Source organism: Callorhinus ursinus, unplaced genomic scaffold (assembly GCF_003265705.2).
Source record: "Callorhinus ursinus isolate GAN/ISIS: 27379988/994484 unplaced genomic scaffold, GSC_fseal_2.0 scaffold50, whole genome shotgun sequence".
NCBI classification, from domain to species: Eukaryota; Metazoa; Chordata; class Mammalia; order Carnivora; family Otariidae; genus Callorhinus; species Callorhinus ursinus.
The window spans coordinates 104499-132047 of NW_027397112.1; the positions used below are offsets into that span (position 1 = coordinate 104499).

A 27549-nucleotide genomic window follows, 5' to 3' on the forward strand; every position below is an offset into this window, starting at 1 on the left:
GGATGGGGCATGAACAGACCTTGCCAGGCCCACCCTTCCTGGGGACGGTCTAGAGAAAAACCCCTCTCCCCCAGGTATTTGTAGGTTGCTTCAGTGTAACCAGAGGGAGATGGGGAGTCGGGGAGGGAAGAGGAAGGCGTTGGCTTGCCTCTTAATCAGTCTCGGCCATCCCACATTCCAGACAAGGTCTAGTTTCCAACATAACCATCAAGACCCAAATGGCATTTTATTGTTACACTACCAAGTAACAAAACCAGATTCCCTCCTCTGCCCCAACCATAGGATGTGAAGTGACTGTTGGCTCCTTCCCCAACCATCCGGGATGCCCTTACCCCAGATGTAGACCCAGGGGCCCCGTCCCATGAACAGCTTCCTTCCCGCTCCCATCTCCAAGGCCGAGTCCAGCCACAGGTCTCTACAGGGTTTTGGCAACAGGGTTCTATCCAGGGCTGGGAGGCCAGGAAGTCCTGTCATCCTGGCCATGCCTCCTGAGTTCACCTACCTTCCCCAGTGGCACTGAAAGCATGGAGGTGTTGGGCAGGCACCCTCATAATTCCTGGGTCTCGTGGGCCCCAGCCTTCTGAGATCCTGAGCTCCGGCTCGCAGGTGACCCACCTCTACCCAGCCTCCATCTCCCATTTTCTGCTACACCCCATCCAGTCTTGGGGGCAGGAGGGCTGTTCCAGGCAGGGCCCCTCAGGTATGCCCGAAGCGTATGTCTTTGCCATGGGTGCTTGTGCTGTGAGCCAGGCGGGGCCCACGGGCAGCCCGTCGGGAAATACCAGCTGGGTTGGACGGAACAGCGAGGGGTGAGGAGTCCCCAGGCCCTGCAACAGGGGAAGGGCCGGGAGCAGGGGCTTAGGAATTCCTCCCACTCCCTCTCTGTTCACCCAGTGGCCTTGAACTCCCTAAGGGCACAACCCCAAGATGCCAGTCCCACAAATATTCTGTGAGGACCTGGTTTCCAGTAGTGGGTAGCCCTAGGTGGAGGGAGCTCAACATGCCTCCTCCCTGGGCTGGCCAAGGGCCCCCCCTTCCCATTCCCTCCCTTGCTGGTACTGACCTGTGCTCTGGCTAGGAGGGAGTTTGACCTTGGCCAAAGGCAGCATGACCTTTCCCAGATGCCGGATACCAGGTGCTGGGTGTCCACACAATGGCACCCTATGGTCCGAGATGCTCTCCATGGGACGGGGCCCCAGGAGGTGTGTCTTGGGGCGGGAGAGCTGTGTTGGTTGGAGAACAGTGAGGTGAGTCAGAGCTGTATGGGATCTGCTACAGGGATCTGTCCCATATGCCAGCCCTGTGTGCCCCTTATGCCAGCCTGGGGGACAGAGGCATGGAGGGTGGTGCAGGAGCCCCCAGACCCCCATCCACAATGAAGGAGTGCAGACACCCCATCCCCTGTCTTCTGCCTCACCCCTTGCCCCGTGACCTCAAAGGAGCGGGACCGCCGCTTCCTCTTCTTGGCCTCCAGTGACTCTTCCCGTTTCTTGCCCGGGCTTTTCTTCTGGCCACGCATCCAGGGCCCGGCGCCATCGCCCCCATGCCCGACTGCCTGGGATGGGGCCTCGCCTGTGCTGCTAGACAGGTTATCCTCACTGGCAGCATGCTGCAGCGTGGGACTTGGCGGCCGCTTGCAGGCCAGAGGGCCCAGTGGCTGCGAATCGTCAGCCTTGGTCGGCAAGTGCAGAGACAGGCTGCTGCTCTCCCCGGCAGGTGCCAGCAGGTGGCGCCCCTCGGTGCCCAAAGCCCGCGAGCGCCGCCGAGCAGCCTTCACTGAGATGCACTTGGTGCCGGTCAGGATCTCCTTCCTCTCTGTAGAGGGACAGAAGGAGCACCCAATGTAGGGGTCAAGACCATACATTCCTCCCCCTCCCTTACCTCCCACACCCCATCTCCTGCCAAGGCAGGAAATGAGCAGAGCCAGAAGGCCTGGGTCCCAATTCCAGCCCTCCCACTTGCCTGCTATTTAAGAAACTTGGGGCAAGTTTTTGAGCCTTACCTCCCTCTGTAAATTGGGAATGGAGAAACTAACCCCATAGGTTTATTATGAGGATTAACTGAGAAAATGGGCTTGGGGGTAGGGATGCCGTCTGTATTTGCTCTTAGAATTATTACTGGGTGGGAAGGGGGAACAGGATCTTAAGTGTCATGTGTTCCCCATTCTGACTTCTGATTGTGCCCTCAGCTCTCCGTGCGTCCTTGAGCAGGTGGTTAATCCTCTCTGGGCACTGGAGTCTCTTTATAGAATGGGTAGCGCCAAAGGTGTGGGTGCATTCAGCAGTGCAGGAGGGCATGGACTGGGTGGCCCGGAACAGTTTAGATGATGCTGGGCTCACGCTGACAGGGCTGGCAGGGGCACACCTTTGTAGGACAAGGGGATCTCCGACAGATTCTCGCTGCTGTCGGGGGAAGAGTTGATCCGGCTGCTCAGGCTGACCAGGCTGTCCTGAGTGGGGGCCTGCAGGGGGAAGTGGTTGAGAAGACAAAGGCATTAGACCCAGCACTAGACCCCAGGTCTTACTCAGCAGAGACAGCGGGGCCTCAGGGGTGAGGGCCATTTGGGGAGGGCTCCCTCCCAACCCCTGGGTGTCTACCCTGTGCCCTCGCCCCCCCAGCAGTGGAACCCAGGGCGAGCGGTGCTCAGTGCTCACCTCCTGGGTCACCAGGCCGCCGATCTGGATGGGGGGTGGGGTGAGCACAGAGGAGCTCTTCACCTGCCAGGCTCGGGGACTGGCTTTGAACACGCGGTTGGCTTCACTGAGGTTGGCAGAGGAGGATGGATGGCTACTGACCTGGCTGGTCCCACTGAGGTCCCAGCCCCACCCCAGGGGAGAGCTATTTGTGTGAAGGGAGAAGCCAGGCGTCCTGGCTCCAGACTCGCCGTCTCCTCCCTTTCTCATTCCTGCCCCATCTTCCCCAATCAACCCTCATCTGGGTTGGCATCCCTGGGACACGGTGAAGCAGGTGGCGGCTCAGGCTGGCAGGACTGGCTGGAGGTGGTCTCTGGCCTCACCTCTCCGTGCTGAGGGGAGGGAGGACACTGCTCTGCAGGCGCTGCACTTCGGACCTCAGCGTCTTCACACTCTCCGGCTCAGACTCCGGTGTCAGCGTGGTTCCTCCTGGGGTAATTTTGGGCAATGAGCTGTCCTGGGGAGGGAAGGGTGCGGGGGGTGGCAGGGCAGTCAGAAGACTTGTCCCGGACCAGGGGACAGCACAGGGTGAAAGGCACACTAGGTGGCCAGGGCTGTAACCTGGCTTAGGAGTTTGGGGAGAGCAGTGGGTTTGTGTTCTGGCTCACACGGGATACACGAGTGCCAGAGAAGAATGCCCTGGGACAGGCGCCTTCCTCGGGTGGGGTAAGAAGGAAGGGGAGCTGACTCCCTGGGGTGCCGGCCAGCCTGGTCCCATCCCCACCCCAGCTCCCCGCAGGCACTGCCTAGGGCATCAGCCCCTCCATCAGTACAGGTGCTCAGACCCAGGCCCAGGCTTGCCCACGCTCCCACCTGCAGGGCCCTAGAGGCCACCCGGTCCATGATGGTGGCCTGCTCCAGGCTGCCCTCCTCCAGCTCCCGCAGGTACACTTCATATAGCTCCTCCAGGTGCTGCGGGACGGCCAGGTTGTAGTCTGCAGGGGGCAGGGCCAGGGCTCAGCGCGTGCCCTGGGACCCTCCGCGGGTCAAGGGGGGGCCCCTGGGTGGCTCGGCCGCGCGGGGCCTACCGTCGATGATCTGCCGCTGGCCTTGGATGATCTGGTCGCAGAGGCTGCGGTGCTGCTCCAGGCGGCGCACGGCCTCGCGGCGGTGGCGGAGCGCGCCGTCCCGGAGCAGCGCGTGCGACTGCATCTCGGTGTTCTCCACCTCGAGCTCGTGCACGCGGCACAGCAGGCTGAGCACCTCGCGCTGCTCCTCGGAGCCGATGCGCCTCGGCAGCGTCTCCTCCAGGCGCCGGCCCCGCGCGCGCAGGTCTCGGCAGCGCTGCTCCAGCGCTAGCTGGGGGCGGCTGGGGGTCAGCGCCAGGCTGCGGGCGCGTGAGGGGGGCTGGTCCCACCCCCACGGCCAAGCCCTCCGCCGAGTCCGTCCGCGCCCCTCCAGCCCCCCCGAGCTCCCCATTCTGAGGCTAACCCTCGAAGCTGTGTCTTGGGTCTTGCAACCAGGGGCTGCTCCGAAATGGCCCCTCTGTGCCCACCTTCTTGCCACCCGGACCACAGCCTGCCCCTGGAATCAGCCCCATGGATATCTGCCCCACCCCAGCCCATCTGATGCCCTCAGAGCTCATCATGGCGCCCCGAAGCCCCTGGTTTGGGTATGCTCCAGAACAGAAGGAAAAGATCCCGTTATCTGGAAAGCCCTGATTAAAATACTGACTACCATTTTTTGAGTCCTTGGTATGCAAAAGGCATTGATTTAATCTCCCCTACAACCCCACTAGGACCGCACCACGACTACTCCCATTTTATAGATGAGTAAGCGAGGCACAAGAAGGAATTTAGCAAGGTCACAGAGGATCTGAGGCCTGAGCTCCCGGGTCTGAGTCCTCCTGCACCCCACCCCCAGCCCTTCTGGCTTGGGCCTCCAAAACCATTCCCCTGCCCCCAGCCCCAGGCACCTTCTGCTTTCGCAGCTTCTTCTGCTCCCCCACCAGGGCGGCAATGCTCTCCCGGGCTGAGGCCACCTCTGGGGGCTCCAGGGTGTCTGGCTGGTCATCACCTGTGTCCGAGTCCTTCTCGCTGTCATCCTTGGTGTAGGATTCCTTCCGCTGCTCTTCCCGCCATTTGAGCGCCCTGCGGGACTTCTCATGCTCCCAGCTGCCGCGGTCCCACCCCAGGGAGACAGGGGAGTCAGACCATAGTGGCCATAGCGTGCGGCTACTGTCCCAAGCCCGGGGTGGGACCTGGACGGCCCCAGAGCAGGGGCTGCTTACCCGGCAATGGTGAGCAGGTGGCGGGAGGTGTCGATCTGGACCTCCATGGCATGATTCTCCAGCTCCAGCAGGCGTCTCCGAACGTCCATCTGCTCCTGGAAAGCGCTGATAAGCTGCTCCCGCAGCTGCCCCATCTCGGCCTGCTCACCCTGTCCACTGTGCAGTTGGACCTCGGCTGCCCAGTGGGTGGGGGTGGAGGAAGTCAGTGGAGGAGGGAGGGTCAGGCCAGGAAAATCTGGGCCTACATGGGGCCCTCCCTCATCCCTTTCTTCCCAAACCACTTCCTGTCCAACCACCTCCTCCCAAAAGACCTCCTAGATTACTACCTCCTCCCACACCCACTTCCACACTGAGTCTTCCGGCTGTGGTCCAAAGGTGATTTCCAGCTCCTCTGTATGAACTGGGTTTCCACTAGCCCATAGGTGCCCCTTAGACACTTTACTGCCATCTGTTGGGAAACCATCCATAGCAAATACACAGATCTACAAGAGAATGGTACCCATTCCAGTGATGCTGAGCACAGCCTCACAGCCCGGAGTGGGCCCCCCCCCCCCACTCCACAGCTAAATGCTCCCATATCTCTCACTTGTGTGATCTCACATAATCTTAATTAATGATAAGTCTCTGAAACAGAGATCACTGTTCTATTTGCCACTTGAACAGAAGCCTCAGAGCAGTTGAATGATTAGCCCAAGGCCACCTGCCCAGAAAAAGCCTGAGTCTGGATTTGAACCCGGCACCACCTGACCCCTGAGCAATTTGAGACAGGCTGGGAGGGCTGCCTGAGATGGGCTCCCACGAACACAGACCCATGCACACACCTTGGATGTGGCGGATGTCACCCCTCTCCAACCGGCCCTGGGCCTGGCCCCGCCCACCCTGCTCATCGATCTTGCACTTGAGCCTCTGGATCTCGCCCCGCAGGTCCGCGATGATGCTGGTGTACTGGGCGATGTGGTAGGAGACATTGAGCAGGTTCTGCTTCACCTGTGGGGGGCAGCACGGGGGCAGGGCAGGTACAGTCACCCCAGATTCTGGGGCCAGCCTGCAGGGTCTTCTTTCTCTTTCTGCCCCCTAGTCTTCTTGGATGACGGTCATGGCCCCCCTGGCTTCCGACCCCCAAACCTATCACACTCCGTGCCTCTGCCAGACCCCTACTCCTAAAATGCTGCTTCCTCTGCTCATCAACCTTCAGTGGCTCCCTACTGCTCAGGAGAAATGCTCTAATTCCTTCACCTGGGCCCACCACTATCTCAATTTTCATTTTTTAAAACAAGATTTTATTTATTTTATTTATTTTAGAGATAGGGAGAGAATGCATGAGTGAGGGGAGGAGCAGAGGGAGAGGGAGAGAGAATCTCAAGCAGACTCCACGCTGAGCGCGGAGCCCAATGCGGGGCTCGATCCCACAACCCTGAGATCATGGCCTGAGCTGAAATCGAGAGTCAGATGCTTAACCTAATGAGCCAGCCAGGCGCCCCTCTCAATTTTCATTTGATCACTGCTCCGCCGGGAACATTCTGCTTTGGTTGAAGAACCATCCTGTTGTTCCCAACCTTATCACAGATACCATCTCCTTCCTGCCCTTGAAACCTCTATGCTTACTGCTACTGACCCCCTTTCTAGAGTGTCCCCCCCATCCTTCAGAGTCCCACTGACAGTCCCCAAAGAGCTCTACCAGATGATCCCACCAGCCCACCCCCGCTTCCTGTTTCCTCGCTGCCTCAGCACCTACTGTTGGCATCACTTGCCAGCTGTTAATAATATTCTGAACTATCAATATGCAAGGACATGTCTCCTCCTCCCATTAAGTTCCTGGAGGGTTGGAATAGCACACAAAGCCCCCGGGACAGTGGCTGGCAAAGTGCAGTGTTGCCGGAGTGTTCGTAAGTCCCATCTGGCGAGTGTCCATTCCCACCCTTCCGTGCACACGGGTCCAGAGAGGCTTCCTACAGCAGGCCGCGGGGACTCTAACGCCTTTGCCCGAGGGTGACAGCGTGCGCTCGGAAGCTAGGCAGGGCCACTTCTAGTCTCAGGGCCACCCATCACTGGCCAGCTGGGAAGTCACTTAACTTCCTTCAGCCTCACTTCTCTGAACGGCGAGATGGGAGTGTCGGAAGTCTGGCCTCGCTGGAGGAGCGAAGGAGGGGATGTATGAAAGTGCTCGGAATCGGCTGCCTGACAGATTGGGGGCTTTGAAAATGTCAACGTCTGAGTGGGCATCTGAAAATGAAAAGTGGGGCTGGGAGGAGATGGGGCACGGGGCGCATGACCTTGAACAAGGCGGAGGGTGCCCTCGGGAGCGGTGGGCCTTCCTGGCAGGTGCACAGGTGTTGAAGGTGCGGAGAAGGGCACAGGGTGACACGGGTCTGGGGATGGAGGCCAGTGCCACAGTGACCAGCTCCAGAGAGAGTGGAGTGGGGTGGCAGGAATGCCTCCAGGGGCTTCAGTCTTGGCCCAGGAAGGGCCCTCACCCTGGTCTTGATGTTCTTGGCCCGGCCGGCGTAGGTCAGGGTGTTCCGGGACTCCTCAAAGGCGCTGCTGGCGGGACTGATGTGGGCGATCATCACGGTGCGGCTGTTCCCGCCCAGGGAATCCTGGATGGCGGGGAGGGTGGGCTGCGGTCAGCAGGGCACCACCTCCCTGGGACCCTGCTCCTACCAGTCTGTGCTCTCTCGCTCGCTCTGTCACACACACACACACTCACAGACACACTCACTCACAGGTGCTGGGGTTGAGCATCACATGGACCCCCCTGGGTCCAGATATTCCCCCCTCCTTCTGTTCCTCCTTCACACTTGCAGTTTCTTTTCCAAATTTCCATTTGAAAATTTCAAGTATCTGATCCGGGTCAGGGCCTCCTGGCTTCTCCTTTCCCTCCCCTCATACGAGAGAACGAGGAAAGGCGGCAGCCATGGTGGCTGGAAACCAGAGTGGGAAGGTGCCCTGTGGGCTCCCCCTCCGTCCCATCCCCTCCGGCCTCTCAAGTGACCCCCCAGATCCCCCATTTCTGACTGCTGATGGCGCTGCTGTTTTGGCTGGACTGAGAGATCGGGGCCGGGGACCACTGTATGAAAGATGAATGTGGCCTGTGGCCAGCCCCTCCCTCGTTCCATGTGAACAGCCCTGGGTGCGGGGTTTGGGGGTGGCAGGAAGAAAGCCCCAGGTCCCATTACTAGCAGCAGGGTGATCTCAGGCATGCCCTTCGTCTCCCTAATCCTTGGTTTCCTTGCTCTTAAAAACGGCAGCAAGGGGCGCCTGGGTGGCTCAGTCGTTAAGCGTCTGCCTTCGGCTCAGGTCAGGATCCCAGGGTCCTGGGATCGGGCCCCGCATGAGGCTCCCTGCTCAGCGGGAAGCCTGCTTCTCCCTCTCCCACTCCCCCTGCTCGTGTTCCCTCTCTCGCTGTGTCTCTCTCTGTCAAATAAATAAATAAAATCTTTAAAAAAACAAAAAAATTTAAAAAAATTTAAAAAAATTAAAAAAACAGCAGCAGTCATGCCACCGTCCCCCCTCCCAGCTTGCGGGCACACTGATGGCAGCAGGCTGGGGGTGGGCTCGGGTGACACCCCACTTATACTGGACCATAGACTCTGTCTTCCAGCACTTACTACCATGGGCCCTTGGAAAGGCTGCTTAACCTCTTTGTGCATAGTTTTCTCATCTGCAAATGGAAATAGTATTCCCCCGATGCCTAGGGTTGCTTCAGGAAGAAAGGAGCTAGTCGGGTGAGGCCCCGCCAGGGGTGGGCCCCCAAACAGCAGACACTGTGAGCCATGAGGCTGATGTCCACCAGAACCCCCAGTCCAGGCAGCTCTTAGTTCCCTCAGACCTGCAACCCGGCGGGGGGCGGGGAGGGTGTCAGGTGCAGCGCCTTTCCCTCCCTGCTGCCCACTCTTTGGTTAGGGTCACCCGGTAAAATACAGGACACTCAGTTAAATCTGAATGTCAGATAAACAAGGAATGATTTTTTTTTCTTTTTTTTAGTATAAGTATGTCCCAAATGTTGTACGGGACACACTTATACTAGAGCAAATTTTGTTGTTTATCTGAAATTCAAATGTAGCTCGGTGGCCTATATTTGTTTTTTAAAGATTTTATTTATTTATTTGAGAGAGAGAGGGAGAGAGAGAGCACTAGTGGGGAGGGAGGGGCAGAGGGAGAGGGAGAAGCAGGCTCTCCGCTCAGCGGAGAGCCGGCTCGGGGCTCGATCCCAGGACCCCGAGAGACCATGACCCGAGCCGAAGGCAGCCGCTGAACCGACTGAGCCACCCAGGCGCCCCTGGGTGGCCTGTATTTCTATCTGCTAAGTCTGGCAGCCCTCCTGTGGGTGCCCAGCGCCCGGGCCCGGCTGCGGCGGTACCTTCAGGAGCCGGGTGAGCTTGCTGTCGCGATAATTGATGTACTTGTTGCTGCTCTTGTCACTCAGCGCGTTGATGCAGTTGCCCAGAGCCAGCAGGGAGCGGTTGATGTGGGCGCCCTCCTTCATGCGCTGCCCACGGTTCTGCGTCTGGCGGGGGGAGCAGTGGGCAGAACCGCGGCCCCGCGGGGCAGGGGACAGGCTCCACCACCGCCCTGGGCCGTCCTGGGCCGCAAGCCCCTCCCACTCCCTCAGGGCTCTGAAATGCGCAGGTGACCCAGGGCCTAGTTTCGCCCTCTTCCCGAGGGTCATGGAGGGCATTCGAGAAGGTGAGAGAGCTGGAAGGCCCCTGAAAACAGTGACGGACTGAGGGCTCCTGAGGAGGGCCGAGAGTCTGGCTCTTTGTCTCCCCCAGGGGCTGGCCCCATGGCGCCAAGAATGACACGGAAGGAGGTTGAGGCTTCCCTGGTGGCTCAGCTAAGAGCTGGCATGACCACGGGCATGTGGCTCCAGAGGGTGCCCCGGGCTTCAGGGGAAGGCGGGAAGTCTGTGTGTGTGTGTGTGTGTGTGTGTGTGTGAGGGACAAGTGTGTATGTGTGAGAGCGTGTAGGGAAAAGAGCGTGCGCGTGTGATGTGCTGGGTTCCTCTCCGTTCCTCGGGCCTGCAGGGACGCTGTCAAGGCCAAGGAGGCTCTGCTCAAAGCTGCCTGGCCCTCCAGGCACACCCCCTCTCCCTGGCTGCTCCACTGCGTCCCTCCAAGAAGCCCTCAGGCCTTCCTGGGAGAGAGGGGTGTACTTCTTGAATCCCCCCTGTTTAAACCCAATCCCACGTGTTCTAACATGAAACCCTGTTAATTCACCCTGGCCGCCGGCCTGCCCCTTGCATTTGCTAGCAGTGACATCACCTGGCCTCATCCCTTGGGGGACCGTGAAACCTCCCAGTTTGCCTGAAGAAGGGGGACCTGGGCCTACCCAGTCAGGGAGAGGCCGCAGAGCCAGGCGAGCAGGGCTTAGTGTAGGGGACAAATGCTCTGAGATGGTGATGGGTCTTCCTCTGTCCTGGATGCGGTAGGCAGGGCCTCCTGAGTCGGGGGGCGTTTGTCTCCCCCCTCCCAGCTCCTCATCTGGGCCTACTCACTCTCACACCCACTGACCCCCCTCAAGGGCGGCCAGTCTCCTTCCTGGAGAAACCCATGCCCTTTCCCACAGATAGCCTTCCCGTCATGCTCCTCTGTGACATTCCTCAGTCCCTTACCCAGGCGGCCCCTTCATCCCCACCCTGCCTAGGATGGCCTCCCCTCTGATCTCCTGGGGAAGCTGGGAGGTCAGCAACCCTGCCCTCTCCCCAGCCCCCCAAAGCCATTCTCCCCGGTGCTGGGGGAGCTGACCTCACCTGGGAGGCACGCTCAGAGCCAGCCAGGTCAATCATGAAGAGGCGGCCCTGCCGCACCTCCTGCAGGATGTTCTTGACCCGGCTGCGCTGGCGCACGGCCACCTGGAGCACGGCGTGGGAGCGGGACGACGTCTGGTTGGCAGCCGTGGGCTCCTGGGTCCTCTGCCGGTTGCCCTTCATCAGCAGCTGCATGATCTAGGTGGGTGGGTGGGAAGGACACCTCTCTGGGGGATCCGTCAGGTTGCTCCCACGTCCTGCATCTTGGAGGTTGGGAAGGGGCCCAGGTTGGGGGGGGCATCTGGAGGCTGGTGGCCTCTTTCATCCCCCAGGGTTAGTGCAGCCAGGGGGCATGGAGGCAGGTGAGAGCCCCCTGCTTGGATACAGGACTGTGTGTGTGTGTGTGTGTGTGTGTGTGTGAGAGAGAGAGAGAGAGAGAGAGAGAGAGAGGGAGAGACACAGGACTGTGTCTGCCACAGCCCCAGCCCCAGCTGAGCGGGCAGCGCTGCCTTAGCTGCAGTCCCGTGTCCCCTCCTGCCCCCCAGAGGGGTGAATGGCCCTCTCCACCACCCCGCTGGCTGCACAAGACTTGCCTCTTTGGCATTGATGGTGGAGACCTCGGTGATTCCAGCCACCTGGATCACCCCTTTGGAATCCTCCCTCAGCTCTAGGTACCCTAGGGCGGGGTTCAGCAGGTCCCGGATCATCTCATTGTAGATCTGATGGGGCCGGTGGGGGAGGGGCAGAGGACGGTGTTAACGGGAGACTAAGGGCAGGAGGTCCAGACAAGAACCAGGTGCCCCATCCTTCCCGAGCACAAAGGGGACAGGAGCTCCCACATTCTGAGCCCCAGCCTGGGAGCTCCAGGCTCCTCTCCGGGAAACTCTGGTTGAGGAGAAAGACCCCTTCCTTTCTACGGGGTGGGCGTAAAGGGGGCTTCAACATCCACAGGGAAACATTGGGCTGCCAGACCCTGGGATGCAGAAAGCTTCAGAACCAAGTGGGATCCCCTTTGCTGGCGGGCTGGGCACTGGGCAGAAGATGGGGACCTCACCGATGGCCCGCCCTGCTTGTTGCTAGGCAACCCTTACGCTACTTCTCCCTGCACCACCCCCCACAAGAGCCTCTTGCTGGTTGAGTGAACACCATGCTGGCTGGAGCAGTGTGGCTAGCAGCAACGCCTCCCTGCCCTTCCTGAGCTGTCACCCGGGAGATTATCAGCTCCCGGACGGAGCTGGGGCAGCCGGGAGCCAGGTGGAGTGCAGCCCACTCTCTTCTGGCCTCTGCACGCTCCCACCTCGCTGGGATGTCTCCTCGCTGCCCGGTGGGAGCACTCCCACGGGGTGGGCGCTGGGGGCTGAGGCCAGGTATCGAAGGCTGGCACGTTCAAGCCTGTGCACGCATGCGGGTCTCACCAGTACCCATGCACACGGAGTGCCTGGAGGCGGCGTGGCAGGGCAGACACGGCTTTTCAGGAAGGAGCCCTTGATGATAGCTAGGTGCTGAGCTGTCCGGGAGGGTGGCTGAGGTCTTTGCTCATGGTCAAGGCTACTTTGAAGTGTGGCAAAACAGGCAGGGCTTGGCTTTCAAGGTCTAGGACCCCGAGTTTGAATCCCTGCCCCCTCACTTACTGTGTGATGTTGACCTGGTTGTGTAACCTCAGATTTTTGCAGAGTGGGACCAACAGCATGCGTGTGGCTGTCCTAGGGGTCTCTCACCTGAGCTGGGTCAGGGGAGGGCTCACCTCCAGGTAGGACATGGACACCTCATATTCCATGTCATTGCTGGTCTCCTCAATGGCACGGAAGAGGTCATTGAGGGTCCGAACATAGATGCCAGGCTCATGGTCTGTGCCCAGCATGGTGTAGGTTTTCCCACAGCCTGGGGCAGAACAAGGTGGTGGGTGAGCAGGGTGGGGGCCAGAGGCGCGGCTTTGCTGACAGGGGCTCCTGGCACACCTGGGTCTGTCCTCAAGGCTGGGCACCCACTAAATGGCCAAGGAGGTAGGGGACCGGGAGGATGGCGTTCTTGGCTGGGGATGGGGCCTCTGGGGCCAGAGGGCCCTGCGGGCGTTTGGATCAGCTACATCCTTGATTCCGGCCTCAGCTGGGGCCAGAGTAGTTCTCCGATGGAGGGTGAGGGGGCTTATTCCTCCAGGGGAACGAATGGGGCATACTGTCCTGTCCCACGGTCTTGGCCCCTCCCTCACCTGTGGGGCCATAAGCGAAGACAGTGGCATTGTAGCCTGAGATGACACCGTCGATGAGGCTCTTGGTAGTGGCCTGATACACCATCTCCTGCCGGGAAGAGCAGACCCGTCAGGGGCCTTGGGTACACGCAGGGCCTTGGGTACATGCCCACTGGCCGTCCTGGCCCCCAGCATGAGCAGTTTCCATTTCTGGGGCTCTCAGCCCGAGGAGTAGGGGCAGGAAGTCGGGGGGCGGGGGGGGTCTCTGCTTTCACCCCATGGGGGACACCAGCCTGAAAAAGAGCTCAGGACACCTGAGATGCCTGCCCCCCTGCCCCATGAACGCATTACATCTGCTCCTGGGAGCATCCCCCAGATGGGCAAGATAGGGGTCCCTGGGAGGGTGTCAGCTTCCCCGAGACTCCTCCCTGTGCCAGATGGGCTTCACATGCCCTCCTCCAGCTCCCATGGGGACCAGCCTGCGGGTGTGCCTTGTGGGTGCCTATGTCAGGCGGCGTCTGCGCACTGACTTGGGCGTGTCCGTGTGGGAGGCTGGGCACAAGCCATGAAGGTGTGCGCACATTTGCACGCGCGGGAACGCGGTAGAGGGGAAAGCCAGAGAGCTAACGGTGGAGGGAGGGCTGAGCGTCAGTGGCAGGGTCCCCTGAGGGCTCCCTCCCGGGGGGGAGGGGGGCAAAGGTTAGAGAGGGGCTCTTGCATGTCCCTGGGTCCAGGCCCTCCCTCACCTGGGTGGCAGTGAAGTCAAAGGCCACGTCAAACAGGTAGGACTTCTCCCGGGAACGGTGTGCCCGCAGGACATCGTCAGGGTCCTCCATCGGGTCCCTGAGAACCACCATCTGCAAAAGCCCCCGAGGGGGGTTTGGCAGTCACCAGGGAGCTGCAGGCCCACACTGATGTCAACGCTGGCCTCAGCTCTCCTCACCCAGGACACGGGGCAAGCAGTGGGGTGGGTCTTGCTGGAGGTTCTGGAGCTGAGCAGCCCCGGGACCCTGAGCCCCAGGCCCAGCCCTGCCCCATCAGCTCTGGGGTGTCTGATCTGGGTGCTTGGCTCTGGATACCCAAGGGGAAGCCTCTCTAACCGCGGACAATGCCCCAAAGGAGCTGAGAGCGCCATGGTGCCCCAGGCCACGTGGGCCCCAGACCTGGGGGGGGGGGCCTTCCTCTAAGGACAACACCATGCCTCTACCAAAGAGGGAGGAACAGTAACAATGGCTTACATTTGTGATGCATTTATGGTGTGTCAGGACCTGCTTTAAGCTCTTTAGACACACGGACTCACTTAACCCACCCGGTTCCAAGGCCAGGTGGTAAGGCCCATAATTATTCCCACTGTGAGAGAATAATGAGGAAACTGAGGGCCAAGGAAGCCACCTGTCCAAGCTCACATACTAGCAAACGGGGGAAACGGGACTCAAAACCCGGGATCTGGGTTCGAAGTCTGCAGCCCCTGGCCTCAGCCAGGGGGTAGGCCCAGGGGTGGAGCACTGACTGTGGGGTGACAGGGGTGAGGAAAGTTGGCTGGGCTTGGGGACTGTCCATCGGTGTCAGAGAGGGGGGCTTGGGGTGACTTATCAAGGCCCCTGGCAGCCTTGAGCCTGAGCTGGGGGTGGAAGGAGGGGCCCAGGGTTGGAAGGTAGGATGATGGCACAGGTTGGCCATCCTGGCCTCCCCTCCCTGCAGGGTGGGGGTCTCCGTGCCTCTGTATGCACGTGTGTGGGGCTGGGAGGGTACACACGGGACCTCACCAGGCTCTTCCTCTGCTCCAAAGGTGATCAAGGGACCCATTTTCCAGAACAAACTCCAAGCCTGCTCCACATCCAGCTCCACTCTGCCCCTTGGCCCAGGTGTCCTGGGTGTGCTAAGCCTGGTCCCGGACTGAGGGAAGGTGCAGAGGAAGGAGGCGGGGTCTTGGCCAGAGGTTCTTGGCCTAGGGAAGTTGTGGGGAGAGACAGTGCCCAGACTGGATGAAAATGCAGAAGACATTCAAAGGTGCGTGGGAGGGCTGGAGTCGGGAGGGATTTAAGACAAGGCAGGAGAAGCGAGTCGGGTCAAGGTCCGCATGCCCATCCTACTTTTAAGCAGAGCGGACTTGTGTGAGCACTTTTACCTGCCTGGGCCTGGGTTTCCTCCTCGGCCGGATGGGACAGGAGTATTATCTGCCTGCTGGACTATGAAGACCCCATGAGCTAATGTGTACGGTGTGTGGGGGCACAGCACCAGGCATATACTAAGTGTTCAAGGGTCTGCAGTCAAGGGGAAGTGAGGAGGGACAGCGGGGGTGATGCAGGTGATGGGCCACCCCACCCTCACCGAGGAGCGGGCCACCAGGATGCCACGGGCTCTGCGCCTGCCTGAGTCCCCTCGGGAGCTGAGCCTCCAGGTCGGGTCCCTGTCCTCCGCCCTGGCCGCCCCATCAGGGTGCCCCATGAGAGGCAGCTCTGTGTTTGGGAGCACCTGCTGCTCATGCTGGACAGCGAGGGCAAAACAAGTCTCGGCTGTGCTCCGCTCCAGGGCTGGGCGGTGGTCGCAGCCAGCGTGGCAGCCTCATGGCGCCCTCCACTCCCAGTTGGAGCGCAGGTGGTAAAGACGAGGGAGTGGGCGCCTTCACACCCAGCCCCTCCTCCCGGTACGTAATAACGATAGCTCATCTTCACTGAGCCCTTTCCCACAAACTCATTACCCTCAGATGGGGACATCGAGGCCCAAAGTCACATAGCTAAGGAACGGTGGAGCCAGGACGGGAGCCCTGGTGGTCTGGCTCCTGGGCCCCCTGTCCACCATTGTGAACCTGCTCTCACGCACGCCCTCTGCTGGGGTGGGGTGTGGCGGTGGGAGGGTGTCCCCCAGCCAAGTGAGGCCCCAGCACCCACTGTGCGCACTGGCCCTACCTAATCCGACTCTGTGATGAGATGCTGACCGAGGAGGTAAACTGAGTCCTAACAAAGCCCCAGGCACTGAGGAGGACGGGCTGTCCTAGTGCTGTCCCAGGGTGCACAGAGAGTGACTGAACTCACCTCCTGGGCCAGCAGGGGAGCTGGGGCCAGTGACAGCCCTGAAACGGCATGAGTGGCAGTCACCCTGAGGGACAGAGGGGGCTGACGGAGAGGCAGCAGGAAGCCAGCCTGGATCTCAGCCCAGCTCTGTGGGGTTGGGAGATCCACAGTGGGTCCCTCTGGGTGTGCCCCCCTTCGAGCACCAGGACTTAAGAGGTACACTCCTGGGGGTGGCCACTGTGTGGGACTCCCACCAGACTCCTCTCAGCACTTAGGTGTGTGCTGAAGTCAAGCCCCACTCCTTCACTACCTGGACGTGTGCAGTAGGTACACACCTGTGCTCACTGCATGTAGACTGGTCTAAGATGCCCAGGGTCCCAGCGGGGCCCTCTCCGGGGATTCTCATGGCGCAGGGAGGACAGAGGGGAGGGGTAAGGCAACCATCTCCCCCGGAGGCCTGGCCCCAGGAGTTTCACCTGGAAGTCTCATCCAACCAGGTAATTTCAGGTAAGCCAGTTAGGGGAGACAGCTCCAGACAGGCTGGGTAGGGGCTTTGTGCAGGGTAAGAATGAGGCCACTGACTTGGTCCCCTCACAGCTTGCCAGAGCCTGGGTGGTCACGGTGAGCTGAGTGCTGGGTATCTGGGCCTGCAACTGTTACTTGGGGTGCCCACCTGTCCCCAGCCACCTCCCCAGGGCTTCAGCCCCACTGCCCTATCAGCCTCCTCCAGGATCCAGTTCCGGTCTCAGGCCCTAAAGCCAGCAGCATAAGCCCTGATCAAGTTTCAGACCCAAACGAAGATAACGCTGCCTACGAGTCCCCTGGCACGGGTCCCAGTGGGAGGCAACAGGAGCCCGACCAGCCGATCCCGCTCTAACCCCTCGGGCACCAGCCCTCCTGCTGACATGGGCAGGGCCGGCAGCCAGAGGGGCACCCTCTGGGGGCCTTTGGTGCAGGGGAGGGTGAGCAGCACGCACTGATGCTCATCACCCACTGATCACCTTCAAACAACCTCCGGGCACTGCCAAGTTCATGGCCCCCTGGACATTTGGTTCCTTTGACATCTGGGCTCCTGAATCAGTACATTGTCAGCCAGCTGCCACGACCCCTCTTAAAGAGGTCTTTGTCTGGCTCCCCATCTGCCTGGGTCCCCAGCCCACGCCCCACCTCCCGAGCATCACCCCCATCCCTGTCCACTCTGGCATACAAGGAAGGCCTTGTGCCCCTCAGCCAGGTGAACTGGGGCTGAACCAGGAAGGGGTGGGGAGGGGGGCTCTGGGTTGCTGCCCTAGAGAGTGGCACAGGGCATGCAGGGCAGGGGAAGCTTCTATGTCCCAGGCAGTAGGCGAGGCCCCCCGGAGAGAGAAAGTGAGATGTGGTTTCCCCAGGTCTGACTCTGCAGGAGGCAGTCAGAGCGTAGGGAGGGGCACTGATCCACGGTACCACTCCAGGAAGGCTTCCTGCAGGAGGTGGTGCCAGCACTGATTCTTAGAGGACCAGCAGGAATTGGCAGAGAGATGTGAGATGAGGGGAGCATTCTAGAGAAAAACGTGAGCAAGGCCATGGGGTGAGAGGCAGGCTGTGGGCAGCGGTTCTCGGCTCAGAATCCCCAGCGGGAGGGCAGTTCCTGTGAGAAATGCAGGGTTGGGAGGAGAGCTCAGGGACCTCCACACCTGTCCTCGCTCCCCGGATCTCCAGAGCACGGGCCCAAGATGGCCATAGAGGTGAGCCGTCTGGGCCCCCTCTGTGAGCACATGCTGTCCCCGGCCCCTGCGCAGCCTCCAACGCACCCCCTAAATGTTATCCTGGCCAGCGCCCAGCCTCTGCCCGAGCAATGTTTGCTGAATAAAGCTGCCTTTGGGGGAGGTCTGTGCGTACCAGGCGTGGTGCTAAGTGCTTTGCACACATTTTCCCAGAAACTCTTAGGATCCCTCCGTCGTAATGAGGACTCATATTGGTAATGTCCCAAAGTTGCGCAGCCAAGCACAGAGCTGGCTCGCCTGGGAGCTGTCTGGTCCCAGAACCCAAGCTCCCGACCACCAGGCCGCCCACCCCTGCCTCCCAAGTGAATGAGCGGACCAAAAGCAGCCTGGCCGGGCCAATGCCCACCTGGTGTGGTCTGGACTGTGTCCTCCCCAAATTCAAATGTTGAAGTCCTAGCCCCCCCACCCAGAACCTCAGAACGTGACTTTGTTTGGGAGCAGGGTCATTGCAGAGGTACCTACTTAAGATGAGGTCACATGGGAGTAGGGTGGCCCTAAATCCGGTATGACCGGTATCCTTCTGGAAAGGCAAAGTTTGGACAGAGACACACATCGAAGGAAGAGGACCTTAAGAGCCACAGGGACCAGAGAGCCATCTGCAAGCCGAGGAGAGAGGCCTGGATGGACCCTTCCCTCGGGACCCTCAGAAGGAGCCAACCCTCCAGATTTCTGGCCTCCAGGATGGTGGAAGAATCGATGTCTGTGGTACTTCATTACTTCAGGCTTGCAAACCCTACACCACCCGCAGCAGGCTCACCTGCTGCGGGGAGGAGAGGAGGGTGGGGCTTGTAAAGGTGGGTAGCCTCAGCCCCTCCCTCAGCCCCCCGAGGTGGTGGGCTCAGCATGGGGGCCCTCTCTTTCACAATCCCCAGGTCATACATGTTCCCGCCCATGGCACCCTGGCCACCTGCCCCTAGGAGGCTTCAGTGGGGACGTGGATTGCACCGTATACACAGGGGCCTCCCCACTCTGGCGAGAGGGCAGGAGGCAGGGCCAGGAGCAGGGAAGGTGGGCTCTGCCCCCGCAGGGCCAGGCCTCCTGACTCAGCAGAGGCCCCCCACTGCCTCCCTCTCAGACCTGCTCTTCATTCAGTGCAGATTTTGACCTTTCCATAGTTCCAGACTTTGAGCCCGGACACCTGAGATCCGTAGGGAAGTAGGGGGCCTCAGGCTAGGGGGACAGTGTCTGTAAACTCTGTGCCCGTGAAGAACCGGGCTCCTCCCCAGCATCTCCCAGGTGAGAAATACCCCGAACAAAGCCTAACAGTTCTTCCTGCTACACACCACTGAAGCTGCTGGAGCCCTGATCCGCTTAGCAGTTTGAACTGGCTCCTTCCTGGCTTCCAAAGGGTGAGACGTAGGCCAGGGTTGCTCAGTCTTGGCACTATTGACCCTCTGGGCTGGATCACTGTTAGGGGACCTGTCCTGCACCCCGCAAGTAACACATGCCAGTAACACAACTCCCTCCCGGCTGTGGCATTCCCAGATGTCCCCTGGAGGACAAAATGGCCCCCAATTGAAAACCTCCGGCCTAGATCCTTCCTCTTCGAGCCTCCAAGACTGGCAGTGAAGATCTGCAAGGGCAGGGGTGCCCTAAATTGGGTTTAGGGTCAACACTGCTGTGCGACCTTGAGGAAACGGCATCGCCTCTCTGGGCCCAAGTTCTTCCCAGTTGGAAGCCAGGGAGGGCCAACGGGGCCATCGCCTTGAAAGAAGAAATCATACCAACACATCCAGCCTACTCAGGATCCCCAGCAGAGAATCAGAATCTGGGAAGGCCCCAGTCTCAGGGACTCCATCTCCTGACCAGGGAACCTGCATGCAGCCCCTTTATTCTCAGAGTGTAAACGAGGCAGAGCCAAACGAAAGCCTGACTCCAGGTGGGTATCACCCTGTGGGGCTGCTTCTGGATTTTTGTTTGCTTTTTCTTTAAGAAGAATTTGTTGCTGGTCATATTTCTAGTTGTAAATATACGGTCCTGCTAGTGCTCAAGAATGGAGTCTTTGATCCCAAGAAGGGTGGCCCCTTCAGGCTAGCCGGAAAGGACCAGAGAGGAGGCCGCTGAGCTCATACACCCACCGAGGCCCAGCGGGCTGCTTAGCACAGAGCCACACCTGGCCAGGCCCCCACCTGCCTACAGGACTCCGAGGGCCCTGGGGCCCAGGAGGAGGGGAGGCATGACCTCGAGGATGTAGATAGGGCTGCATCCCTCACGGCTCTGCAAACACCCTCGTCGGAGACCCCCAGGGAGGGTGTAGGAGGCACTCCCAGGCACCACCCAGATTGGTTGAATCAGCATCTCTGGGGGAAGTGAGGCCGCATACATCTGCCGTTTGAACTAGCACCTGCCTCGCACCCACCCAGTCACAAAGTGTGAGGATCCTTACATCCTGGCAGCCTTATTCACAACAGCCGAGAAGTGGGGACCACCCTTGAAAGCATGATGCTCAGTGACAGAAGCCAGATGCAAAGGACCACGGAGTACAAGATTCCATTTATATGAAGTATCCAGAATAGGCGGATCCATAGAGACAGAAAGCAGATGAGTGGTTGGCCAGGGCGGGGAGGGGCTGGGGAGAGGGCTGTGGGGGGCAGCGCACCCCCCCAGCGGAGAACTCTCGGATCCCTTCCCAGTGACTCCCCACCGGGCTCAGCTCTCTGGGGCAATGGGCGGGCTGAGAAGCATCTGGAGGGTGGGTGTGTAGGGAAGTGGGCTGGAGACGGGCTGCCCCCCCCGCAGCACTCATGTCTGACCCTCGGCCCCTGTCACCCTAGGCTTACTCTTTCATGGGAGCTGTGTGTGTGGCTGGGGCTCTCCCTCACACCATCTCCTGTAAGCCTCTCAACAGCCCTTTGGCGGGGGTGGGGGGGGGTGCAGAGGAGCAGGTTCTTAATACCCTGTCTTCTGATGAGGACAAAGAGGCTGGAGGCCGGCCAGGGCCCGAGGGCCTGGACGTGGCTCCTCAGACAGGACCCCAGGAGCCCAGGGGTGACAGTGGGACTTGGAGCCGATAAAGGCCAATTATGGGATTACACATATTGTCAGGTGACTTAAATCAGGCAGGTAAACAGCCTGGAAAGCTGGGAGGAGGCTCAGCAGGCTGGAGGCTTGGTTGGGGGCGGGGAATAGAGGGGAGGAGGTAGAGCTGCTTCTGTCCAGGAACTTCGGGGCCCCAGCAGCCTCTCGGCCTGCACCTGCCCTCCCTTTGCGGTCATTGATGGCATCCTGGAGGGCTCTGCTGTCAGGGGCCAGCCCCACCTCAGGTGCTAGCAGCAGTCTTCCTGGGACACATCGGTGGGGAGGCGACCATTCGGGGCCCCCTGGGCTGAGAGCTGACACAGGAGGCGGGAAGGTGGGAGGTGGGCCGAGTGTCACTCACCGCTAGGCTCGAAACCATCCTGTATTTCAGTCCTTACGTAAACTAACATCTATTAAACCCCTACTGGATGCCAGGCACTTGGAAGCACTGGGCATACATTAGCCTCCAAAAACCTCCGAAGGTCTTATGATTTTGGTCCTGGATTGAAAGGGGGCCTTCAGACCACAAGCCTGCCAAGGCACCCAGACCAACCCCTTTACAAATCTACACCCTCACTCCAGCTTCCTCAGAACCCAGGCACAGTGGCCTCCTACCCCCGGAGTGCACTTTGCCTGTGGGAGTGTCCACCTCTGCAGAGTCCTGTCGCTACAAACTTGCGCATCTCCAGAACCATGCCTAGCTCTAGGGGAGTCTGTCCTAGGACCCTTCCAGGGGCCCAAGCCAGTGGGTGACTGAGTCCTCAGTCTACCTCTCCCAGCTCAGAACCCACTGGGTGGGCTGTGGCAGCATCCGCCTCCCCGCTGACCACCAGGAGGCTGCGCCCTCAACAGGGACCTCTGGGCTTGCAGAGGCTTGACCATGCAGCGGCTTCTCTCACCCCCAGGCCCGCAACGGCACCAGCAGGGGAAAAGTAACCCACCCAACACAGAGGAGAAGCAGAGCCCAGAGCCCCAGGCCAGAAGAAGCTGGGTGGGGAGCCCCCCTGTGGCACTGGGCCACACGGGCCATGATGGGAGCAAGGGAAAGAGGTGGGTACAGGGCAACTCTTCATTCCAAGCACACGTCTGCTTCAAAGGACGCAGGGCACTGTGAAGCTGCTTGGACCCTCCTGCATCTCCGCTAGGAAGAGACTTCCATGGCCATGGTGTCCTGGGGATGCTCCCAAAGTCACCCCGCAGGCCCTCCAGGCTCCAGACCTCAGGGGAAGGAGCAGGGCTATAACCCACCAGCTGGCCCATCAATGAAGCTGACTGAGCCTGCATCCCCGAACCTCCCTCAGGTCGCTGGGGAAGGACAGAGGTCTGGGGGTGGGAGACAGGTCAGAGTGGGAGGCAAGGGAACTGGGCTGTCCGTTCTGTTTCTTGGACTCCTGTGTCTCACCTCCTACTTGCGAGGGCCTTCTCTTTCAGCTGAGGGATGGCAGGGTTTTAGGAGGTTCCCAGCCTGCCAATTGCTGCAGCTATTCCAAAAATGCAGGCCAGGCAAGCCATCTTTGGATGCAGTGGGGACAGAAGGCGCCCAAAGCCACAAGCCCAGAGCTTTTCCTGCAGGCCCCAGAGTCTGTGCTGACAGCCCTGAGCCCACGCTGCTCGGACGACCCTCCCTGCATCTCTCAGCTGACAAAGGAGCAGCCCTGTTCAGACTGCCCAGCCCAGAACCTTCTCAGAGACACAGCTTGGCCAGATCAGGCCGACCCTCCCTCTCCACTTGCAGGGACAGAAAGGAGCCAGTGTTTGGCGCGTGTGGGCACACAGTGGGCTCTACCCTGGACCAGAGCGTTTCCATCAACATCAGTTAATATCTCTCAGCCCCCACGCCGGCCGGGAGCCAGGAGCCACCGAGAAAGAGAGCCATCATTGTCCCAGCCCTGAGGACCTGATATTCTTGGGGACAAGCTGGATAAACAGGGAGTGGTCCTTGCCGGGAAGGAGGTTTCAGGCTCATCGGGCTGGCCCCTCTCGTTGGCCAACCCAGCAGCTCTGGGGAGCTTTCAGTCGCTAGTTGATGATGTCCACTCACAGCTATTAAACTCCTACTGTGTGCCGGGCACTGGGGAAGCACTGAGCATACATTAACCCGCCGAGACCCTCTCGAGGGGGCATTATGGTGGCCGTCCCCACTTACAGATGAGGCAGCTGAGGCTCCGAGAAGCAACCTGTCCAAGGCCACAGTTGGCAGCAGCAGAACCCACCCTGCGTGACTGTCAGGTGTATCCACCCTACTCCCGCCTGGCCTGCCCAGACACATAGGGTCCTCCCCGTCATCCCCTGCTATCTCCGAGATCTCTGAGGAAGGCTACCCTTTCCCAAGAATGAACAGAGGCGGGGCGCCTGGGCGGCTCAGTCGGTTAAGCGTCCGACTCTTGGTTCGGCTCAGGTCATGATCTCAGGGTCCTGAGATTGAGCCCCGCATCGGGCGCGGAGTCTGCTTGTCCCTCTCCTTCTCTCTCTCTCTCTCTCTCTCTCACAAAAAAAAAAATTAAAAAAAAAAAAAAAAAAGAGAGAGAGAGAGAGAGAGAGAGAAATCAGGAGGCTGGTGCCACCGGGCTCTGCTGGGCCCACCGGAGCTGAGGAGAGGCTGGAAGGGGCACCTGTCCCTAGGGGAGCCCAGAGGCAGGTAGGCACTGCGGGCTGGATGGTCTGCCTCCAGGTCACTTCTCATGGCCCTTGGGCTTCCTGAGTCCAGCCCACCGGCCCCAGGCCCGGGCCAAGCAGGTGCCCACATGTGCCCTTCTCTGAATGGGGCAATGCCACTGGACTTCTCGGACTTGCCAGCGTATCTTGCCATCTTGATGAGCCCTGACACTCAGGAGAAGCGAGCAGCGGCAGCCACCGAGCCATCCCCACCACTGTGCCCACCCCCACCCCAGCACCTGCCCACCCAGACATCCTGGCCATGGTCTAAGAGTGTGCGGTCGGGCCCCTGCCACGTCCCCCGCCTCACCTCAGGCCTCTCCGCCCTCTAGTTCCTGCTGGAGCCACACAGGCCTTTTCTGTTACCCTTTGCCTTTGCACCTGCTGGTCCCTCCGGGTGAAGTGTCTCCCCTTCACGCACCTCCGAAGTACCCTCCTCTTCTCTTGTTTTAGCTCAAGCACCATCTCCTAAGGGAGCCCTCCCTGACCTCTGTGCTGGCTCAAGCCCCCCTCACAGCGCCACGCATTTCTCTGCAGCCCTTGTTGGGGTTAATTCTCTGCAGCCCTTGTTGGGGCTAATTCTCTGATTAGCGCTTTGTCTCCCTGTGCGGGACCGGAAGGTACTGGAGCGAGGGCAGGGTCTTTTCTGCTCACTGTGGTTTCCAGCTCTGAGTGCTGCCCCAGTGTGTTGTGGCTACTTGGTAAATATTTGCCTCCTGTGCAGATGGGGGGTGGGACTCGCCCTGCCCACCTCATCACAGTGACATGAGGACCAAGAGAGCAACCAGATACCCCAAGACTTTACAAAACATGAACAGCCTTTGAAAAACATGAACCGGAGGTAGGCTCTAGCTCTAGACCATGTAGATATGTGCTCTGTGAGCAGCGGACACGTCCCACCTGTAGCGGACCTGCCGAGCGGGGGATGTCATGTCACAGGCACACGGAAGTTATGTGACAATTTTACGGCTGGACTGGGGAGCTCAGGGCCCAGCCCCACGAGGGAAGCTTTCAGCTCTCCTTGGATCAATCTGGGAAGGCTTCTTGGAAGAAGAACCCTGGCTTCCTTGACAATGTCATCAATGACATAACCAAGAGTTTGGTGGATGGAGGAAGGGTGATGCTGCAAGCCACAGGGAGCCTTCCGGCCCCACCCAGTGAGCAGGTGCCTGACCTGCCACGTGTGAGCATCTCTGCCCTGCCCTGCGGCTCCTGGCCACAGCCCTGGTACCTGCTCATCCACTTTATGGGCGATGAGGGTGGCTCCTTCCTCCAGCTCTGCCACGCTGATGGGCCGGACCCGGAGTGCCACCTACGAGGGAAGGCCAGACCCCTGAGATTAGAAGGAGAGGACCGGGCTGGACAGACAGAAGGATGGGAGGACCCCAGGATTCCCCTGGGTTCTCCCGTGTGGCCATCCCAGGACTCCTTGGTCTTAAGGAAAACTCAGTGGTTCAAGGCCACCGCCTGGGTGGAGGGGAGCAGGTCCACGGCATGCAGGCTACCTTGGAGTCTATGAACTGCCCTGGGGAGCCCGGGGCTCCGAAAGAGCCCCAGGGGGAAGAGCGGTCTGCTCCTCCAGCCTGTACCAGTCACACGCCCAAATTAAGCACCTGCAGCTCCCCAGGGCTTTGAACTTGGAGCCTTGGCACTGGAGTAGCCTGTGTGTGCATCTGTGAATGAAGCACCACAGCGGAAGTTGCAGGCCTGGTTGACAGCAGGATGGGGCCGGACCCCCGGAGCTTCACCTTGACGTCCTAACAACCCCTGACCACATTCCTACCCAGCACAGCACCATGGGGCGCTCCCTTCTCTCTCAATTCTCCAGCCAGTAGGAGCTGATGGGTCTTCATCCTGTGCATGGGGCTCCCCCAGACAACAAGGGGGTGCATTTCTTCTGCTGACCAAGGGGAAACGCCTGCTGAATGTGTGGGTTTCGCTGATGGACCCTCATGCTGAGTGAGAACATCACTCTCCAAGGGACCTCTGCTGTCTGTCAGATCATCTTTGCCGGCCTCCTCGGCCCAACCCCACGGGTGGGAGAGGGAGGACCCTCCATCCCTGTCCTGGGGGCACACCACTCAGGCCAAAGTAGCCATTTTCAAGAGACACATTCTAAACTGCCAAAGAGAATATTCCAGAGCCTGAGGTTTTCCTGGGGCTGCGGTCAAGCTCCTCCTTGGAGCCACAAGCTCAGCCTGGGGGTGCCATTATCCTCCCATTCCATTATGACCCACCTGCTGGTGACGAAGCCCTCCCTTCCCAGGCCTCAGGAGTTAGGGGGTGGGGAGAGGGGTAGAAGGGGCAGTGGCTTTGGGGCCACTGAGCCTCCCCCTTAGTGCTTTGACATGGCACTACTGATAATCAGGGGTCTTTTTTTTTTTTTTTTTAAGTAGGCTCCACACCCAGCGTGGAGCCCAGCGTGGGGCTTGAGCTCATGACCCTGAGATCAAGACCCGAGCTGAGATCAAGAGACAGACGCTTAAACTGAGTGAGCCACCCAGACGCCCCCAGGGGTCTGTCTTCAGTCTCTACTTGCCCCGGAGATCCCCCCACTCACACCACTTCGTTTGTCCCAGCCCCCAGGGCTCAGGGAGGGGGTGCATCTTGGTTGCTTCCAACACTTGTCTGAAATATTGGACAGCATCTGTGTTGCAATCCAGTAACCAGCCACTCTGAACCCCATGCCAGCAACTCTGGCTTCCGGGGCTCCTGTCTGCCCACCTGTGATTCCCAATCCCTTTAACCTCCTGACCCTACAGCTCCAGGGTAGCTCACGGGGAGACTCCCACTTTCCTTCTCTGGGCAGGTAAGTCAAGCCTGCCCTGCCCCCTGGCTTTTCTAGATCAGACAGCAGTCCCGCCCCAGAGCCCCATCTGCACAAGCTTTGGGGATGGGGGGGCGGGTAGGATCCCCTGGTGGGAAGGTGCAAGGCGGGAGTGAGGTTGAAGCTAGGCTGACTTTAGGCCTCAGCAGGATGGCCACGAGACCTTCCTTCTTGACATCCAGGACTTGTGGAAAGTTGCTCTGACAGTCCCATCCCTGACCCTCAGTGTCCTCTTAGTGGGGTTGAGGGGACAAGGCAGCTGTGACCGCGGCCAAGCCAGAGGCTGGGTTTCCGGGGCTATGAATGGGGGGCGAGGAGGAGGTTGTCGGGGTCTCACCATGAGCTGTTGGTCCTTGGAGTCCCCACTGTCCTTCATGCTTGCGGCGGGTGGAGGGGCTCAGGCCGCGACAGCGGGCATGGCCGAGCCGCACCCCCACCGCCGCCGGGTCCCTCGCAGCTTCCCTGCGCCGCCGCCGCTGCCTGACAACCCGAAACCAACAACGCGCGGGCGGCCAAGGGCGCAGACCGGGGGGCGGGGCAAGGGGAGGTCCCCGACGGCGCCTCCTGCCTCTGCGCCCCCGCCCCTCCCGCGCTGCGGGCGAGAGTCGGCCGCCTTCGCCGGGGAGGCGCCCGAGGCTGCGCCGCTTTCCGGGCGACTGCCCGCCTGTGCGTCCCTCCGGCCCTTGGCGCGGCCCTGCGTCCGCCCGGCGCCGCCGCGTCCGTTTGGGAGTTTCTGGGCGCCTCCCCGCGCGCCGCCCCCCGCCCCCTCGCGCCCAGGGCCCCTCTCCCACTGCCCTCCAGGGGGCGCCCGGCCGGCTTCGCGGCCCGCGGGCAGCCGCGCTCCCAGTCCCTCCGGCCGCGCGCACCTGCTGCCTGTCTGCGTGCCTGCCGGTGTCTGGGCGTCTGCGGGCGGCGACGGGCTGCCTGGTGTTTCCAAGGGCACAGCGTGCATCGTGGCTGTGGCTGGGGTCTCTGGCGCCATGTCTCCAGCCACTGTCCGATGGCAGAGGGGTACAGAGTTGTCTCTGCCCAGGCTGTCCCCCGGAGTGGTGCAGGGGAGCACCTCTACAGGACTTGGGGTGTTTCACACTAGAGCCCGCCTCAGTGTACCCCACTAGCAAACAAGGCCTTATAGGTAAACCAGAATTAGGTCAAGACGGTTGGGTCTGTGTGCCCTGCTGGCTCCCTGCTTGCTGAAAGAGCCACAGCCCCGTGCCGGAAAGTGCAGGTTGAACGCAGCGGTCTATACTGCTGGGGAGCCTGACAGCAGTTACACACTGGAGGAGCACAGTGGATGGATTCCTGGCCTCAGGAGGCCCTAGGAAAACAGGGCTCAGAGCTCGAGGGTGCATCCAACTTGCTGAACCACCAAGAGCCAGTGTTTCCGGTCCCTGCTCTGGGCCTTGGTTTCCCCA

The 27549-nt window shown here is 60.3% G+C and overlaps 1 protein-coding gene across 6 annotated transcripts; it reads right to left on the bottom strand.

The window, feature by feature from the left end:
- On the bottom strand, window positions 1-26856 carry KIF19 (kinesin family member 19). Of its 6 annotated transcripts, none has more exons than XM_073883165.1 (20): window positions 26472-26856; window positions 24539-24619; window positions 13604-13714; window positions 12879-12966; window positions 12414-12550; window positions 11263-11388; window positions 10673-10867; window positions 9284-9430; window positions 7398-7520; window positions 5745-5910; window positions 4924-5098; window positions 4609-4807; window positions 3722-3992; window positions 3507-3628; window positions 3017-3150; window positions 2655-2760; window positions 2365-2461; window positions 1418-1815; window positions 1064-1223; window positions 1-785 (listed from the first exon to the last, which is right to left on the bottom strand). In XM_073883165.1, the coding sequence occupies exons 1-20, from the start codon at window positions 26508-26510 to the stop codon at window positions 697-699; spliced, it is 2964 nt and encodes a 987-aa protein (XP_073739266.1). In that variant the 5' UTR covers window positions 26511-26856; the 3' UTR covers window positions 1-696. The 6 variants fall into 6 exon arrangements, with proteins under 6 accessions (XP_073739266.1, XP_073739264.1, XP_025745733.1 ...); XM_073883163.1 differs by having other exon boundaries at window positions 3-827; window positions 9284-9424; XM_025889948.2 differs by having other exon boundaries at window positions 3-827.
- Between the last annotated feature and the right edge of the window lie 693 nt (window positions 26857-27549).